Source organism: Physeter macrocephalus, chromosome 4, assembly GCF_002837175.3.
Source record: "Physeter macrocephalus isolate SW-GA chromosome 4, ASM283717v5, whole genome shotgun sequence".
NCBI lineage: Eukaryota > Metazoa > Chordata > Mammalia > Artiodactyla > Physeteridae > Physeter > Physeter macrocephalus.
Genome location: NC_041217.1, coordinates 50,358,112 through 50,378,636, shown reverse-complemented (window position 1 = coordinate 50,378,636; position 20,525 = coordinate 50,358,112). Strand labels below are relative to the sequence as shown.

The 20,525-nt window shown below is 36.7% G+C and overlaps 1 protein-coding gene across 1 annotated transcript in view; it reads right to left on the bottom strand.

Moving 5' to 3' along the window:
- Positions 1-20,525, bottom strand: part of CEP350 (centrosomal protein 350) — a 145,571-nt gene that overhangs the window by 64,399 nt on the left and 60,647 nt on the right. Inside the window, exons 19-26 of the mRNA XM_055084187.1 lie at positions 17,360-17,470; positions 16,760-16,900; positions 15,182-15,318; positions 13,877-13,999; positions 10,431-10,600; positions 7,913-8,109; positions 7,117-7,301; positions 6,546-6,633 (exon numbers count right to left, since the gene is read on the bottom strand). Coding sequence (XP_054940162.1) covers positions 6,546-6,633; positions 7,117-7,301; positions 7,913-8,109; positions 10,431-10,600; positions 13,877-13,999; positions 15,182-15,318; positions 16,760-16,900; positions 17,360-17,470 — 1,152 coding nt within the window. The remainder of the gene's footprint in view (positions 1-6,545; positions 6,634-7,116; positions 7,302-7,912; positions 8,110-10,430; positions 10,601-13,876; positions 14,000-15,181; positions 15,319-16,759; positions 16,901-17,359; positions 17,471-20,525) is intronic.

Below are 20,525 nucleotides of genomic sequence, written 5' to 3'. Positions count from 1 at the left end.
CATTGGGTCTTCGTATGTGCTTTTCTCTCTAGTTGCGGCGGGGGCTACTCTTCGTTGCAGTGCTCGGGCTTCTCATTGTGGTGGCTTCTCTTGTTGCGGAGCACGGGCTCTAGGCGCACGGGCTCAGTAGTTGTGGCTCACGGGCTTAGTTGCTCCGCGGCATGTGGGATCCTCCCGGACCAGGGCTTGAACCCATGTCCCCTGCACTGGCAGGCGGGTTCTTAACCACTGCGCCACCAGGGAAGCCCCCCAAGATTTATTTTTATAAATAAAAATAAATACGTCTCCATGTTGATTTGCCCCTAAATGCTGCATAAATTTACACTGGAGGTATACAGATTTCATGTATCTATTACCTCTATGGTTAGATAAGGTTGTTGTCCACTATTACAAACAATACTATAATCAATAGCTTTATACTTTTTGTCTCCTTGGGCACGTGTATGAAGTCCTCTCAAGCACCAGTTCTCGAAGTATGGTCCAAGGACCCTTGAAGCTTCCTAAGATCCCTTCTGGAGACTCTCAGGGTCAAACTATCTTCATAATACTAAGACATTATTTGCCTTTTCACTCTCATTCTCACATGCGTGTACAATGGCGTTTACTCACATTTTGAAGAAAATAACTCTTTTCCAAAACAAACAAAATTAGTGAAAATAGTATGTAGATGTTTGCAGATCTCTTTACTGTCTGGCTTGGTTTTTTTTTTTTTGGTTTGGGTTTGTTTGTTTGTTTTAATTGAAGCATAGTTGATTTATAATAGTGTGTTAGTCTCAGGTGTAGAGCAAAGTGATTCAGCTATACACTAATTTTTTTTCAGATTATTTTCCATTACAGGTTATTACAAGATATTGAATATAGTTCCCTATGCTATACAGTAAATCCTTGTTGCTTATCTATTTTATGTATAGTAGTTTGTATCTGTCAATCCCATACTACTAATTTATCCCTCCCCATCTCCGTGGCTTGATTTTTTAAAACACCATGCATTGCTCATTTGGAAAATGTTTAGTTCACTCAGTTATGCAGATCTTCCAAATGTTCACATATTTCATTATACAATCCCCCCAAATCACATTTATTAATATCACTGTGCTCCTGAAAAAAATTCTTTTAGTATTAGGAGGTAGACAGAAATTTTTCAAAATTCTGACATTTGCTTGCAAGTTTGAACCTTATCATTGGCAACAAACACTGTCAATTGCCTTCTTTGAAGTGACAAGCACACTTTGTTCATTTTTGAGAAAATGACTGTCAAATACCCTAATGTGAACAAACATAGTTCGTCTCTGAATAACTCTTTCAAGTAAAAATGGTATTCCATGAAAAACCTGGCTAGTTCAGCTTGCAATTCAAACTACACAAATACTTTCCCATGAGTTAATCACCATCCTCTTCTATCTAGGAAAAGTGCTTAATTGTGGGCTTCCCATTCCTGTCACGGAGAATATGAAAACAACAAGTATGCAGAGGTTAACACAATAAAGTTAATAATTTTTACTACTTAATCAGGACATTCTTTAGTAGAACTAGATTTTTTTTTGCTGCAAGTATGTGGCAGTGGAAGATATAATGACTACTAGTAGTTTGGTGCCCCTGCCCTGATCTGTGCTAAGGCACCAGCAGTTTTACCACCATTGTTTTTGCACCATTTAGTGCAAATGTCAACACATAAAAAGGGCAAATTCACATCTCACTATCCTTATGAAAATAGTTTTGATCTCCCTGACCCATGAAAGGGTCTCAGGGATCCCCAGAGCTCTACAGAACACCTTTTGAAAACTGCTACTAGCTTAGGCCTGAGTTTCTAAACCAATTAATGTATAATTTCACCCAATCCAAGCCTAGAAGAAAGAAAAGATTTTTTTCAAGGGGTTCTAAGGGGAAAGTGTTTGCATCTCTCTTAAGAATAAGCCATAAGGTTGTACAAGTAAACTGTTCACTTTTAAATGGTTAATTAATGGTGGGATTTCCCTGGTGGTTCAGTGGGTATGACTCCGCACTCCCAATGCAGGGGCCCCGGATTCCATCCCTGGTCAGGGAACTAGATTCCACATGCATGCTACAATTAAGAGCCTGCATGCTGCAACTAAGAAGCCCACATGCTGCAACTAAGACCCAGCACAGCCTAAATAAATAAATATTTAATAAATAAATAAATTTTAAAAATGGTTAATGGTATATTCATTTTTAAATGGTTATTTTAAGTTATGTGAATTTCACCTCAAAAAATAAAAAGAATAAGGAAAATATATTCCTGTTGGATACAGCTGTGCAAAGATATGTGGCCAAATTCCTCATAGCCATCTCACTACATGTCAAAATAATCCCTACTGATACAACTGCAGTAAGTATCTCAGTACATATATCCTCACACTCTGGTGCTTTTACTCCTAGAGGGCAACTTTCTAGGCGTAGCTGTGAGACAGGCCTGGGATCTGGGAACCTTTGCTACAATGCTGCAAAGCTTGCACCTGGACACACCTCCCTTAAGCTATAAATACAAAGAAACTATATGGGACTAAAAATAACTGTGTGCATGCTAGGGCAAATTCTGGACCCAAAAGATACAAAGAGACCAAAACCACCAACTGCCACTTTTGAAGAGCCTGGAGCAAAAGCAGGGTGCTGCGCACACCCCTGCACACAGCACCACCTAAGGGGTGGGCAAACCACCTAAGCCGCCCCTCCTGCAGACCCCTGGACACACCCCTACCCTCACTCCACATAAGGAACCAGCTCGCCCACCCCGAGAAAGCGAGAAAGCAAGGGAACCTATTGTTTGTTCTCACTCCACCCTGCTACAGCAGGGGCCCCAATAAAGCCTTGCCTGAATTTCTTGTCTGGTCTCTGATCAATTTCTATTGATTAAGGAGGCCAAGAACCCTGGTCTGTAACAGCTAGTTGGATCAAGAGCATTTTTTGCACATTTACTCAAAAAGCATTCTGGCCTACTATAAACATAGTATGCAGAAAAATTAGTCACTCAAACCCCCACCACTGGGATTGAACAGTTTGCCACATTTGTTTCAAATCTCTGTTTCAAAATTAAATCATTAGAGATAAAACTAAACTCTATGCCAATCTCTTTTTCCATTTTCCTCTCCAGAAGTATATCATCCCTAAATGTGCTGTGTACTTTTGATGCATGAGTGATTCCATGGAACATATATTACTAATTGGTGACTTTTAAAAATTTATAAGAATGGTATCATATTGTACATATTCTTTTGCATCTTGTTTTTCTGTAATAACTAATATTATGATTAAAAAAAAGAAAACTGGGGTTTTCCCTGGTGGCGCAGTGGTTGAGAGTCCACCTGCCGATGCAGAGGACACGGGTTCGTGCCCCAGTCCGGGAAGATCCCACATGCCGCGGAGCAGCTAGGCCCGTGAGCCATGGCCACTGAGCCTGTGCCTCCTGAGCCTGTGCTCCGCAACAGGAGAGGCCACAACAGTGAGAGGCCCGCGTACCGCAAACAAACAAACAAACAAACAAACAAAAAACTTTTGGCCTCACTGCATGGCATGAGGGATTCTTAGTTCCCCAACCAGGGATCAAACCTGTGCCCCCTGCAGTGGAAGCACAGAGTCTTAACCACTGGACTGTCAGGATAGTCCCAATATTATGATCTTTGATAAGACCTACTGCTGTCCTGTTCAATACAGTAGTCAATAGCTACATGTAGCTATTTAAATTGAGATTAATTTTAAGTGAAATTAAAATTTCAGTCTCTTGGTCGCACTAGCCACATTTTAAGTACTCAAAAGGTACATGTGGGGACTTGCCTAGTGGTCCAGTGGGTAAGACTCCACGCTCCCAATGCAGGGGGTTGAGTTCCATCCCTGGTCAGGGAACGAGATCCTGCATGCATGCCGCCGCTAAGAGTCAGCATGCCACAACTAAAAAGATCCCGTGTGCCACAACTAAGACCCAGCGCAGCCAAAATAAATAAATAAATATGTTTTAAAAAGCTACATGTGGCTAGTAGCTACTGTATTGGATAGCAGAGATACAGAACATTACCATTATTAAACAGTTCTTATATTTAATGCATTCTTTTTTCCTGCAGTGTTATATTTTCTTGCAAAAATATGCCCTGGTTCATCTATTCTCTTACTGAAGAAATAGTTTCCACTTTTCCCTATATACTGTAAAAGCTTCTCTAGGGTATTTACCAACACACAGAAATGCTGAGTCATAAATTGTGTCTTCAATTTACCTAGTTATAGTCAAACTGCTCTGAAAGTCGTTACACCAGTTAACACTCCCACCAGCTACAGAGAACTGCAGTGACAAAAACTGAAGACCTAAGACAGTTAAGTCTTAAACTTAAGTCTTAAGACTTAAGGCTTCAAACTCAGTCTTCACCTCAAAGCATCCGCCAATTCTAAAGCAGCATAGGCAAAAAGGCTAAGGAATTAAGCCAGAAACCTCTCAACAGCAGAGCAGAAATCCCCAACAGTCTCTTGTGCTGGTAAAAAAGGTTAACCTGGTTTTCAACTGAGATCCCTGCGGGGTCACAACCAAGCATTAATGCAAAGCAGAAGTAGACTGAGGCTTACCAAGTCTGCAACCCAATGCCAACCCAGCTCAGCCCCTGAGTGGAAAAAAGTGAACAGCTGACCACTCTAACTGCATAGAAGAGGAAAGGATAAATCCTCTCTAGGGGAAGATAACATCATCTGGAGCCTTTGCAGTTATTTATACACAGTGTCCAGCATTCAATAAAAAAAATTAGTAGGCATCTTAAGAAAAAGGGTCATATGATAATAAAAAATAAAAACAGACAATAGTAGCAGACACAAAGATGTCCAAATGATAGAGTTAGCAGATAAGGAAGTTAAAATAACTATGAATAATGTGTTCAAAAAATAATAGAAAAAGGTCAAAAAACAGATGAAAAGGTAGAGAATTTCAACAAGAATTAAAATCTATAAAAAAGAACAAAACAGATATTACAGAACTAAAAAAGAAATCAAATTAAGAACTCACTGGATAGATTTAACAGTACACATCACGGTGCAGAAGCTATAACTAACGAATTCAAAGACAGGTCAATAAAAACTTTCCAAACAGAAGCACAGTGGGTTTTTGTTGTAGTTGATGATGTTGTTGCCGTGGTTGTTTTACTGTTTTAAAGAATGACATTAAAACAAAACAGAGCAGAACAGAGACGTGGTAAATTGTCCAAAGGTCTAACGTTTGTCTACTTGGAGCCTCTGAAGGAAAGGAATGAGAGAATAGGACAAAAAGCAACACCTGAAGAGATAATTTTCAAAAACTGATGAAATACTACAAAAACAGATTCAAGAAGCTCTGCAAACTCTAAATAGTATCAGTGCAAAAGAAACCACACCTAGGCAAATCATAGTAAATCTACTGAAAAATCAAAGACAAATTTTTGTTTATTTATTTTTAATTTTTATTTTTTGGCCACACCACGCAGCTTATGGGATCTTAGTTCCCCAACCAGGGATTGAACCCGGGCCCTGGCACTGAAAGCACCAAGTCCTAACCACTGGACTGCCAGGGAGTTCCTCTTAGGGCAAAGTTTTAAAAAAACTATTAAGTAATATTCCAATATATAACTCAAATGATTAAGTTCACAGATCATCCAACACAGTAGCTATTACCTGAAAACAGGTCAATAAAGGAAAAGAAAACTAGAATCTATTAAATACTTACCAGGCAATGTGAAACAGATTTTACATATGTTACCTCATTTAATCCTCACAACCACCATATGAAATAAAATCTCACTCCAACAGATAAGGAAACTAAGTCTCAGAGAGTTACTTAAACTTGACCATGAATACGCATTTGCAACTGACGAAGCTGGAAATCAAATAATAACAACTAACATTTATTGAGCACTTACCTTTATGCCAAGGTTTGTTCTAAGTTATTATATGTATTAACTCATTTATTCCTCTTAACAACCCTACAAAGTATGTTATCGTTATTATGCTCGGTTTATAAATAAGGAAACTGAGGAAAAGAGAAGTTAAGTAACTTTCCAAGATTATAAAACTAATAATTGGAAGGTTTGGGATTTTAATCTAGGCAATCTGACTCTAGAGCCTGAATTCTTAACCACTACACCATGCTGCCTCTCCAGGATACAAATGCCAGGTCTTTCTGAGTCCATTAAGCCAATATATTTGTCCATTTGTAATTCATATGTCTTGAAAATCTATTTGGGGAAACAGTGACTAAAAAATTAATCCAATTAGACTCACAAACATCTTAATTTTAAAAATATGCATATTAAAGCACAACTTTATTTTACATAGTAAATGAAGGCAGAAGGTCTTACTCTATATTGTATTCAGTTAGCAGTGAAACACAACCCTAATTTAGGAGAAATACGATAGGTCACTAAGCAACTCTTGTAATTATAGTAGGAGGCATCAACAGTGGTAAGTATCAACTAAATCTCCTTTAATGTGATAGTAAGAAAAAGAGATTAGGCAAAATAATAGATTCCACAATCTAACTTGTCGCCTTACGTTCTCTTAAAGGAGTGTTTTTCCTAACATACCTTTTCTTGCTGCAACCTTAAGAGCAAACCACGTTGTTTCTTTCGGAGTGGGGGCATTTTATCATCTTCTCCTTTATCTCGTAGATGTCTGCAATTGTTCCCATTGAGACAAAGATTAGATTAAATTTCTATTCTAATGTCAAGAATTCTCAACCACTAACAAATCTCTAACCCATTTAACATTTTCAAATCTGGAAAACAGTTGCTGCATGCAGCAACTCCTAAGCCAACAAATATTTTTTTGGATATATGATATATGCAAATCCTAGACTATGTCCTTTAAAGATAAAATAGTTTTGAGAAATTTATAACATAGTAAAGGAATTAAGTATAAAATAACAATATAAGAGTCAGTTAAGTGATAAAAGAGAAATGCAAAGAAAATGTTATATGTTTAGGATGTCTTGAAAGCAACATGATTCAAGGATGACTGCCGTATTTCTAGCTTGAGAAACTGGGTTGATCAAATTAAATTAGATGAGGAAACAAAAACATCTTTAAAAACAAGGCATTTCCTTTTCATGAAAGGAGGAATCGAACAGTCAAAACTATGTTCACTGAAAGAACTTACTTTTTCTGATGCTCTAGCCAGGCTAATTCAGCTTTAGTTTTCTCCTTCAAGGCCTTTTCACGGAGACGCAGGAGTGAAGACTGGTGAGCTGCTCTCATTTCCTCTTCCTTCATATACTGTCTAACCATCTCCATAGTAAATTTAGAAAAGCTGTCTTGTCCTCCTGAGAATGGCATGCTCAGCTCCTGAGTTAGAGAGTTTATGTCGTGTTTATCACCATCTAAACCTTTTGGAACTTAATTAACTTCATTAAAAGAGGTATCCACTTATAAAAATAAATTATGTATGTAAAAAGGCTGCCAACCATGTAAGAGAACATTCTTCAAAAAAAAAAAGGCATGTGAAAGCCAGTAACATTCATCTAATTTATTCACCCAATAAAATTTTAACAAACAACTACTATAAGCCAGGTACTGTCCCAGGGGTGTAAAGCTGGGTAAGAATTCGCCCCTGTTATTCAAAAGACTTACAATTTAATAAAAAGAAAGATATAAATGAAAATTTTTTAATGGAATACAGTGTTGTAAGGGTGAAGTAAGTGAAAAAGCTAAACACATAACTTTGGCTCAGATCCTCAAAAGCCTTAAATATCATTCCAAGGAATAAGTTTGTAAGCTACTTTATAAGGAAAGCAAAGCCAGATTCTATACCAAAAATATCACATAAAATTGATATCTCAGGAAAATCATTCTGGTAGCTGACAACTGAGTTCAAGTACAAAATAATTCCTCATACCTTTGAGAGAACACATCCACAACTATTTATGAAGTATCTCCATAGGTAAACTGAAACACACCTTGGCAGAGGACAGTGTAGTCTTTTCTGGGGAAGTTTCTTCATCAGAGTCATCATGATGGCCTCTTTTCTTTTCCATGTTAAATCTGCGATGACTCTCAGAAGGTAGTAAAGATCGAAATGATCTTTCTTCTATTTCATCTTCTGTCATGGATTCATCAAATTTCAGGGAATATTCTGTTGCAACAGAAGTTGAATCTATAATAAAAGAATATGGAGCAAGTAGATTTTATCATTATAACAGTTTTCAGTAGATATTCAATTAGTAGCCATGAATAGCTTCCAATTTTTTAGCAATTATGAATAATAATGCCACAAATATTAGCGTATAGATTTTTGTGTGTACATAAGTTTTCAGATCACTTGGGCAAATACCTAGGCATGTGATTGCTGGGTCATTATAAAATGCTGTGTAAATGTCTTCCAGCGGCGCTGTGCCGTTGTGCATTCTCATCAGTGATGAATTCAAGTTCCTGTTGCTCAGCATCCTTGCCACCAATTTGTTGTTATTTTGGATTTTAGCTATTCCAATAGGCAAGTTATAGTATCTCATTGAGATTTTAATTTTCACTTCCCTATAAATATATGATATTGAAGACCTTTCCCATGTCTATGTGCCATTTGTATATTTTCTTCAACGAAGTGTGTCTGTTCTGCTCTTCTGCGTATTTTTTAATTGGGTTGCTGATTTTCCTGATGAGTTTTAAGAGTCCTTTATATATTCTGGATATAGTCTTTTATCCAACGTGATTTACAAATATTTTCTAACAGTCTGTGGCTTTTCATTCTCTTAATAATGTCTCTTACAGAGCAGAAGTTTTTAATTTTTAACAAAGTGTACCTTATCAATTTTTTCCTTCATGGATTGTACTTTTGGTGTTGTACCTAAGAAATCATTGCCAACCAAAGTGACCTAGATTTTCCCATTTTCTTCTTCATACTAGTTTTTCAATGTTTTAATTTCTTTGGATTTTGGTTGCCCCATGAATTCTAGCCACCTTAGTTTTCTTGAAGGATAGGCATGTTCACAGCTGGATAGCTCTATTGTCCCATCCCACAGAATCCCAGAAGTCTGAAAGCTTTCCTATATTTCATCCTGTCTCTTGCCCTTTAGTCCAAAATGGCTGTATCTTTGCTAGTATAACCCCATCTCTGTGCCTGGCTTCTGCTGAACATGCTGAGATGGCTGATTAAATCCATGGGTAATGTCTTTACGAAGTAACTGTACAGTCACACCCTTGGTGTTCTCTCCAGAACTCACTTTCTCATTTTTAAAAATATGCATAGGCTGAGAATTTTCCAAATCTTCAAATTCTGGTTCCTTTTTGCTTAATAATTCCTTCAGTTTATTTCTTCTCTCACATTTTACTATAAGCAGTAAGAAGAAACTAGGCTATGCCTTCAACATTTTACTTAGAAATCTCCTCAGCTAAATATCCAAGGTCATCACTTTTAACTTCCACTTTCCACAAAACACGGGAACAAGTTCAGTCAAGTTCTTTGCCACTTTATAACAAGGACTGCCTATCTTCCAGTTTCCAATAACATGTTCCTCATTTCCACCTTTATTGGACTTCATCGGAATCACCTTTAATGACCATATTTCTACCAACAATCTCTGCAAGGCAGTGTAGGCTTTTTCTTGCATGAACCTCAAAACTCTTCTATCCTTTACTCGTCATCCAGTTCCAAAGCCACTGCTATATTTTTAGTATTTGTTATAGCATCACCCCAACTTCTAGGTACCAACATCTGTATTAATCAACTAGGGCTGCCATAACTATAGACTACCATATCCCTGTATTATATTCACTATAAAATTTACAGAAAAGACTTTTAAAGGATGAAAAATTTTTAAATTTAAATATTTTCTTCTTACACTCCAAAGACTGTCTTGCCCATCCTGCTCTGAAGACTACGGTTCTAGACTATCAATCAAAAGCACTACTTAATGACCAGTTATTTAAAAAAAAAATCTAGAATGGAAGCTATAAATTTACCAATTTAATGTTTTAAAGGTGCCATTTGTTGCCAGATTCTGTTTTCTTTGCTATATTATTTACTACCCATGATTTGATAGGAGTACTGCTTTAATTTATGATCCAGGAAAAGTAATGAATTTTAATCTATTTAATATATCTGATGTTATCATTTATAAGAAATTGTACCTTATTATATTGTTTAAAATTTTAAGTTCTAATAATGTATTCTCCTTTTTATGATCGTGTTACACATCTACAATAGGATAAAAGTAATTTTTTTCAGTACTGAGTATATATTCCATTCACATGCATGGTCACCTAGATTTAGTCTTGCCTCCCCTCAGAACAACCATGTAAAATATTAGCAAGGTTACTACTGGCATGGTGTATGGCCTTCAAACAGTTTCACCTGAATACATTTAATATCAGACATAAAACCTTGTCAAATTATATTAATTAGTTCAGTCACAAATATCTCAAAGGGTTCTGGAAGCCTCCCCAAACGATAATTATACATACGTGTGCAAAGAAAGTTACCTTTCTCATCGGGAAGAGATGGTACACTATCACTTCGTAGAGAATCATCCACAGCAGTCTGGACCTGCTCATCAATAGAACTCTCCATCTTTTCACCATGAAGTTTCTTCTCATTTCCCTTACAAGATGGAAGTGAAGGACTTTCTTGACGGCTGCTACCACTACTACTCCTGTTTAAGGATATTATGGAAACAAACCAGAAAAAAAATAAAGGTAACAAAATAAGGATCATAACTTCAAAGTAAACTTATTTGGCCAAGGAAATGTGCCTTATGATCAAGATATGAAATGACAAAAGATAATATAAAACATAAAAATGCTACGTAGACATAAGTCTGAGAAGAAACTGTTTCAGGAAAGATGAGTAGAAGAAAGGAAGGTTTCACTTTTAAATAGTCATAATGGGGAACCACTATTCTCAGGCTATCACTCCCTTTTTTCCTTTCATTTTAAAACCAATCTACTGGGAAAAGAGGCTTCTATCTGCTGTTTCCACTTCCTTACTTTTCATGAACCTCATAATTTATCGCAGTCTGCTTCAATTCCCAACTATTCTACTGGAACGGTTCTTGTAAACTCCACCTAAACTCTAATTGTCAAATCCATTAGATAATTTCTTTTTCTACAACATCAGAGGTATGAACCTCTTATCTCCTTTTTTAAAAGTTCACTAAAGCAAATGTAGTAAAGTGTTAACACTAGGGTAACCTGGATGAAAGATATTTGGGAACTTTATATTATTCTTGCAAAGTTGTTGTAAGCTTGAAAGCATATCAAAATTAAATGATAAATAAAAGTGTTCTCCTTTCTTATATCCCTGACTCTACTCCCACCTGCTTCTCTTCCTACCTCCCTAGCAAGTTTTCCTGTGTTTCTTTTGCTTCCTTTTAATTTTTCTATCTTTTCTTAAAATGACTGTGCTTCCTAGGGTTTTGGTTTTGGTTCCTTTCTCCTTTATGCTATATACTCTCCTTGGACAATCTTATGCATCTCTATAATTTCAACTGCTATCATTTGGAATGAGCCTCAAATCTGTATCACTAGCTCCACCCTTCCCCTGACTTTAAGCCTCAAGTTTCCAAATGCTTAGCGAACTTGTTTTCAAGTTCAGTGTTTTCCTTCCTCCCTCTTTGCTTTCCTTAATTTATCCATTCACTAAATACAAATATACAGCCAATCATAAGCCAGGTTTTGAGATCCTCTGAATAAGCTATTTCCTCTTGTGACATGCCGTTCCTTCCCTCTCTGCCTAATGAATTCAAGACTCAGTTGAAGTATCATTTCTGCAAACTGTTTGTGGACCCCTTCTCCACTCCCAAGGAAGGTCTGTCTCTGTGTTTATACTGTTTTTTGGTGCATATTTCTATGATAGTATTTATCAGAATATTACACAATTATTTGTCTGGCCTAATAAATGTTTTCGAAAGGATAAATTGTATAATAAAGCTATAAGGTAAAAGACAGAATGCAGGAGACTGCAAGTGCTTTGGAGTCAGTAGGATATGGGGTTAATCTCAATTCTTCCACTTAGCAGTTACACACCAATCATTCACTCAATAAACATGTAGTAGATTGCCTACTATGTGCTAGGCATTTTGTTAAGCTCTGGGGATACAAGAATGACACAGTCTTCATTAGCCTACCAACAAGTGTGGGTAAAGATGTGGAAAATTTTTATATTCCTGGTGAAAATGTAAAGTGGAGCAGCTGTTTTGGAAAACAGTTTGGCATATCTTCAAGATGTTAAACAGAGTTACTATTATGACCCAGCAATCCTTTTCCTAAGTATATACCCAAGAGAAACAAAAACACATGACCACACAAAAACTTGTACATGAATGTACACAGTGGCACCATTCATAAGAGCCAAAAAGTGGAAACAATCCTAATGTCCATTAAATGATGGATAATTGTGGGATATCCATGCAGTAGATTATTTGGCTATATAAAGGAATAAAGTACTGATACACGATAGACAAACCTTGAAAACATTATGGTAAGTTAAGTCAAAGAAGCCAGTAGCAAAGAACCACACATTGTATGATGCTATTTATATGAAATGTCCAAAACAGATAAAAATCCATATAAAACAGAAATAGAGAGTAGATTAGCTGTCACCAGAGGCTGGGAAAGGACATAAGAAGTGATTGTTAATGGGTACAGGGTTTCTTTTGGGGGATGATGAAAATGAAGCCCTCACAGAACTCCAAGTCTAGTCTACAAGTGATAAGTAAAGGAGTGAGAATATAGAAGGTAGTAAAGGCTGTAATAGTTATACGGAGTGCTGTGGGAGAACACAGAAGGGATCTCTAAAGCAGATGAGGAGTAATACTGATTCTTAAAGGGCAAGTAAAAGTAAACTAAATGAAATGGAGCAGGGAGGGTCCAGAAAGAAGGTACATCATATGTAACGGCACAGGAGACAAAGAGAGCATGGCTCTTTAGAGAAATGGAAGTAGTTAGAACCAGTAGAATATGGTAAGAGGGGAAATACCAAGTGACAGGGCTGGAGATGGACTAAAGGCTCAATAATAAAGGGACTTTCACACTATACTAAGTGGCTCTGAGGAAACACTGCAGGTTTCAAACAGGTAAATAACCAATTGGCTGCAAATTTTAGAAAAATCACTCTGGTTGCCATGTGGTTAATGTATGAAGTGGGGAAAGGTTACAGGACAGGGAAACCTATTAGGAGTCCACTGCAGTAACTCAGATGATGGCCTAAATTAAGTGTCAGTGAAGGTTAAATGAAAGTCATACAGTTCCAGACACAGACAGAGTAAGTACTGAATAACTGTTGGTACTTACCCCACATTAATCTTCATGTTTTTTAGTCTCATGATTTAATTTTTAAATTGAGGTTTTAGTATACTTTGACAATATAGGTATCCTACCTCTAAGAATACTGGAAAGAGGCCTCTAAAACCTTTTAATCCAAGGACAGAACCACAACTGAAAATTATAGATGTTAATACTTGTGCCAAGTACAAGGACAAAGTATTCAATCTTCTTTCATAATGATAAAAATTAGTACATACAGAAATGTCAAAAAATATGGATGTCAGCAGAGCAACGTGCTTTGGAGCCAAACTATGGTTCAATTCCTTGGTGTGCCACTAGCTATGTGACCGTGGGTGAGTTTCTTAACATCTCCATGAGGCTCAGTTTCCTTATCTATAAAAAGAGGATAATATCTGTCTTGGAAGATTGTTGTGAAGATTAAATGCAGGAAGAACAACTTATACAGTACTTGTACAATGTAGACTGTCAAGGAATGGTAGCTATATTATTACATGGAACAACTATTTTGTAAATCAGCTAATTAAATGGGGGAAGCCAGAACAGAAAGGAAGACACTACTTCATTTAAAGAAACAAGATTAAGGAATCAAAAAAAGGCAATGTCTAAGCCATTTATCAGACTTTACTAAATCAAACTCTTTTCACCTTCTATCGCGATTCTTGTATCTTGAAGACTCAGAATAACTATCATATGAAGGGGAAAACTTCTGATGCTTGGAGTCAAGGGTCCCTTCTTTACTCTGAGAGAGTGGACCAGATTGACTTTTCCTACAAAGAAAATAAAAACTGATTAAAACATTTAAAGTCTCAAACAAGAGAAAGATTTTTAAGTACTGCTTAATATTAATATGAGATAAAATCTTGAATGAATAGAAATTATGAAATAACTGTTACAAAGTATTTGAGAAAGAAAGGCATTTGCTCACAGAAAAGTGTACAACACATAAAAGAATATCTTCTATTTATTACGAGAAATAAACACAAATCACCCCAAGTATCAATGAATGTGAATAGAGACTTAAAATCTATGAATCAGAGACAGTCAAAACGTGATGTAAAAAAATACACATATGGGACTTCCCTGGTGGCGCAGTGGTTAGGAATCTGCCTGCCAGTGCAGGGGACACGGGTTCAAGCCCTGATCCGGGAAGATGCCACATGCTGCGGAACGGCTAAGCCCGTGCATCACAACTACTGAGCCTGCACTCTAGAGCCCTGAGTCATAACTACTGAGCCCATATGCCACAGCTACTGAAGCCCGCGCTCCTAGAGCCCGTGCTCTGCAACAAGAGGAGCCACCGCATTGAGAAGCCCGTGCACCTCAATGAACAGTAGCCCCCACTCGCAGCAACTAGAGAAAAGCCAGCGCGCAGCAACAAAGACCCAACGCAGACAAAAATAAAATAAATTTATTTTAAAAAATTACACATAAACATGATGACATCACCCAGCCCTGCCCAAAAAGCTCTCCAATGACTTTACACTGTTCCTAGAATAAACTCCAAAATCCATAAGATCTGCAAAGTTCTACCATAATCTGATCCCTGCATCGTCTCCTACCATTCTCCCCTTTGCCCTTTGCCCCCAGTCACTTTGGTCTTCCTTCATCTTCTCCTCCACCTTTGCATGTACTGACCTGCCTATTCCTTACCTCCTTTACCATCACTGACTCCCTTTCATTCACTAGATCTCACCATAAGCTTTACTTCCTCAGGAAAACCTTCTCTGACCTCCTTGCTATTCAAACTCCTTTGTTGTATATCTCAAAGACATATGTTCCTTTCTTTCATAATGCTTAATTTGCAAGTGTTCATTCACTTAAAGGATATTTGATTAATGTCTCTCTTCCCCACCAGACTGTATGCCCATAACTGTATTTCCAGTACCCACAACAGTGCCTGGGACATAATAGATACTCATGACATATTTGCTGAATGACTGGATATTAACCTATCTGTTTCAGCTCTTGTCCTTAGTTGTTTCACGAAGTCTGGAGCATACTGCCGCTGGTGGTCATATAGCATTGCTAGGGGAGCTCCTGAAGCAGTGATGGCATCTGAGATATGAGTTCGAGTCAACTCTGTCATCTAAATATGAACACACACAAGGCAAAGTAGATATAAAAAGGTAACATCACAGAAGAACTGAGTGAGCAGAGTGTCTTAGAAAGATCACTGGATTGAGAACAAGCAAATTCTGCCATATTAGGTAAAATATTGTGGGCATGTCATTTAGACTCTTTAAGTTTCAACAACTTCCTTATAAAACAGAACTAGACCACATAACTTCTAAGGTTTCAACCAGCTATAACAATCTATGAATTATTAGACAGAAAACCTTCAAGTCCAAAATAAGCCACAGTAAACCAAAAATTAAATCTTCCTTCAAGAATCAATTCAGGGGCTTCCCTGGTGGCGCAGTGGTTGTGCGTCTGCCTGCGGATGCAGGGGAACCGGGTTCGCGCCCCAGTCTGGGAGGATCCCACATGCCGCGAAGCAGCTGGGCCCGTGAGCCATGGCCAATGAGCCTGCGCGTCCGGAGCCTGTGCTCCGCAACGGGAGAGGCCACAACAGAAGGAGGCCCGCATACCACAAAAAAAAAAAAAAAAAAAAGAATCAATTCAATTAGAACTTCCCATCTAAGTCTTTTCTGACCAACAATGTGAAGTACATCTTCCCTACGCTTAGCCATTATTGCCATGTATTATTCATTTGGTATTTATTCAATCACTGCTTTGACGAATTGAAGTGTTTTTGAAATCTTTGTTAATTGTAATCTAAAATTTTCTTGAGAAAAGAGACTCTATACTTATTTGCACAACCCCATGGTACCCATCATATAGTAGGTTCATGGCTTTTTAATAACAGAATCATTTCACAAACAGTCCTAAATAGTAACTGCTAAAATAAACTGTAACTTTATAGATTATGATATCCTATATAGAGACAGCAGTAAAACTATTTCTGGCTTTATCTTTGGTACAATTAAAAAAGAGGACACTAATATCACTCTGGGTAACAATGAAACATCTTCATACAAAACAGATCCATGGCTCCATGGGACTAAGATTGGGGACTGACTGCAAAGTGCATGAAAGAATATTTCCAATACTATTAAAAGTTTTATTTCTTGATTATGGTGGTGTTCAGAGGAATAGATAGATACGATAAAGAAATATATATATATAGATAACTATATCTGTCAAAACTCATAAAACTGTACACTTAAAATGGATATATTTTATTGTTTGTAAATTACACATCAATAAAATTGACATTTTTTAAAAAAGCTTACTCAGGGGCCAAAATATAGAGTTCTTCTGCATCTTTTTTCTGCCCACTATATCGTTCACATGGACAACACACTACAATAAATGATGCCTCATTTCAATAGGGTATGGCCCTCATTGAAAGTCACTTATCAAAAGTATGCATTCGCTAGATGTTAGAAACCCATGACTGCTAAGACCAAAGGTAATCAGACTGACTAAAAAGAACTAAAAGGAAAAGGGTTCTCGGTAGCTCTCACCTCACAGATTTGGCGTGCTGCATCTGTGGTCAGGCGAGCAGTCTCTGTTTGCTGAGCAGCTATTTTACAAGTTGCTTCCTGCAGGACTTCAGTTACATCCCGTTGTGATTTAACCACCTGCTGCAATGATTCCGCATGGACCTGTTAATAAAAGAGTGTGAAAAGAGAACTTACTTTATTTCCCAGTCTCATCCCACCCACATTAGTTTTCACTTGTAAATTTGTTTCATGGATCAAATGCCTTGAGGAAAAAAAAAAAACAAAACCTTTGACTACTATCTTGATTTCATGTCTTAAAATTTAGAGTTTAAAATCTGGAATCTTAAAACCACTGCTGAAGTTTAAGTCTTAACTCCACTGTTCACAAGTTGATGTTCTGTAGACAAGTAACTACTGTGTACCTCAGTTGCCATTTCTCTAAACTGGGGATAGGCCTTGACTATTTAATTTCACAGGGTTGCTACAAGAATCAAATGACATGAAATTAACTCATATGGTATAATGTACTAAAACATTATTATTTACATCTTTTTTTTACTCCTATATAACTAAAAGAATACGAAAGTGATTTCAAGGACAGAAATTTGCAAAAGAAGCTACCTGAGCTGCTTTGCTTCGGGTTTCTTCTAATTGTCTCTGACACTCCAGAGCCTCTTGTTCAGCCTTCAATTTCAAAAGGGCCAAATCTCTTTCATGGCGTTGCTGCTGTGCCTTCAAAATAAAGAAACGATCAACTATTAATTCTAAGATACTAAACTATTTCAATGCAGAAACTAAATTAAATAGAATGCTGTTTTCCTAACGCAGATCTTTTGAAGCAACTAATCAGAGCCTAAAGGAAAGACAGGAAATAGTGTAGACGTCAACCATTTATCTAAATATTTAGTGACTACCTACTGTGTGTCAAATAATGTAGTAATATAAAAAATTTCCAAGACATGCAGGACTAAGAACTCATATCAAAAAGCTGGTTTAAAAGAAAAGCTATGGTACCTAACTCTTTGGAGGAGATTAAAACATCCTAAATATAAGAATAAAGATAATGCTTCACACCTCACAATTTTATGATTCCTTTATTTTGACTTTGAAGGAGCAGCTTCATAAAAATGTTGCCCTCCAAAATGTCTCCTTTTTTTTTTTTTTTTTTTTTTTCCAGTACGCGGGCCTCTCACTGCTGTGGCCTCTCCCGTTGCGGAGCACAGGCTCCAGACGCGCAGGCTCAGCAGCCATGGCTCACAGGCCTAGCCATTCCGTGGCATGTGGGATCTTCCCGGACCGGGGCACGAACCCATGTCCCCTGCATCGGCAGGTGGACTCCCAACCACTGCACCACCAGGGAAGCCCAAACGTCTCCTTCTTAACAGGACTCTTTCTTACAATTATTCCATACAATGTTATCTATAAATGTATATATTTTCATTTCTTCTGGAATAGTGCTAAATAATATAGGTTCTCTAAAGGTGGTAAGGCTGTATATAAAGTCATACAATGCCCTGTCCGTGTTTGGAAACCCAGAGATATAATGTATCCCTAAAATGGTAGATAACGTCAGCGGTTTTTCAGATTTCAAGGAAAGGATGACAAATGCAATAGGGCCATTTCCTCAATCCAGTGATTTTTTTAATAAAGTTCGTTATCAGCCCCTCTCCACTGTCCACCAGTGAGCATTTGGAAATGTCTGGAGAACTTTTACTGTCACAATGAATGGCAGCACTACTGTTATTTATTGGGAGGAATGTAGGAAGGCTGAGCAGTTCCATACAAAAAAACTATCTATAGGTATTTTAAGAGGAACAACTAGAAAATGAAATTGAAAAAAAAAATCATTTATCATCAAAAGACATAAAATATTTAAGAATAATTTTTAAAATGTGTAAGACCGCTACACTGAAAATTACACTGCTGAGAGAAATATTTAAAAACCTGAACAAATAGAAAAAGATACTATGTTCATGAATTAGAAGATGCAATATTGTTAAGATGTGAATTCTCCCCATACTGATCTATAGATTCAATGTCATTCAAATCAAAATGCCACCAGGCTTTTAAAATTTTTTGTAGGAACTGACAAACTGATTCTAAAAGTTATGCAGAAATGCAAAAATGTGGAATAGCCAAAACTATCTTGAGAAAGAACAAAGTTGGAGTAATTACAGCCTGATTTCAAGACTCACTATGGGGGAGAGGGGAAGGGATAAATCAGGAGATTGGGATTGACATATACACACTACTATATATAAAATAGATAACTATAAGGACCTACTGTATAGCACAGGGGACTCTACTCAATACTTTGTAATGGCCTAAATGGGAAAAAAAAAACTAAAAAAGAGTAGATATATGCATATGTATAACTGATTCACTTTGCTGTACACCTGAAACTAACACAATATTGTAAATCAGCTATATTCCAATAAAAAAAATTTTTTTAATTGAAAAAAAAGAAAAAAAATAGTATGGTACTAATAAAGCTATAGTAAAATAGTATGGTACTAGAAAAACAGTATGGTACTAGACAAATAAGTCAATGGAAAAGAACAGAGTGCAGAAATAGACCAACACATAAATGATTACTTAAATGCTGATAAAGGTACCAAGGTAATTGAAGAAAACGGTGCTAGAAATATAGCCAAAACTATAAAGCTTTGGGGAAAAAATAAAAGAATAAAAGAATATCTTTGTTAGAGTACCTTAATATCTTAGAGTAGGCAAAGTTTTCTTAGAATACAAAAAGCACTACCCATAAAAGAAAAAGATTAAAAACTAGATTTCATCAAAATTAAAATCTTCTGCTCTTCAAAAGACATAGTTTAAAAAACTGAAAAGGCAAATCAAGGATGAAAAGCAATATTTGAGATATACCTGAAAAAGACTTGTTTCTAGAATATATAAAGAACTCCTACAACTCAATAAGTAAGACATCCCAATCATGAAATAGGCAAAAGATTTGAACAGATATTCACAAAAGAAGACATAAGTTTGATCAATAAATATACTAAAAGATCGATCTCATCAATCATAAAAGAAATGCAAATTAAAACCACAATGAGATACTACTTCAACCTCACTACAATACAAAATGATAACAAAGATATAATACAACTATAACTCTCATATATTGCTGTCAGAGTATAAGATGTTACAACTATTTTGGAAAACAGAATGGCAGTTTCTTATAAAGTTAAACATACACTTAACCCAAGTAATTACACTCCTAGGTATTTAGGCAATAAAAATAAAAATATGTGCTGTATACAGAGCACTGCAAAATAGTGTTCAGAGCAGGAATATTTATGGTAGCCAAAAACTGGAAATAATACAAATGTACATCAATAGGAGAATGGATAAATGAATTGTGATATATTCATCAATGGAATGTTACTCAGCAAAAAAACCAAAAGCAATACCATGGATGCAATAACATGGATTAATCTTAAAAATGTTATGTTGCATAAAATAAGCTAAACACAACAGAGTACAAAGTATACTTCCATTTTATGAAGTTCTAGAACTGGCAAAAATAAACTATGGTGATATGAATCAGAATACTAATTGCCTCTAGGAGGGGAGATTAACTGAAAAGGGGCCTGGGTGAAACTTCTGGGTGATTGAAGTGTTCTATGTTTTGATTAGGGTGGTTGTTACATGTTCAAAATTCATCAAATTATACACTTAAATTCTTTTTTTTTTTTTTTTGTGGTACGTGGGCCTCTCACTGCTGTGGCCTCTCCCGTTGCGGAGCACAGGCTCCGGACGCGCAGGCTCA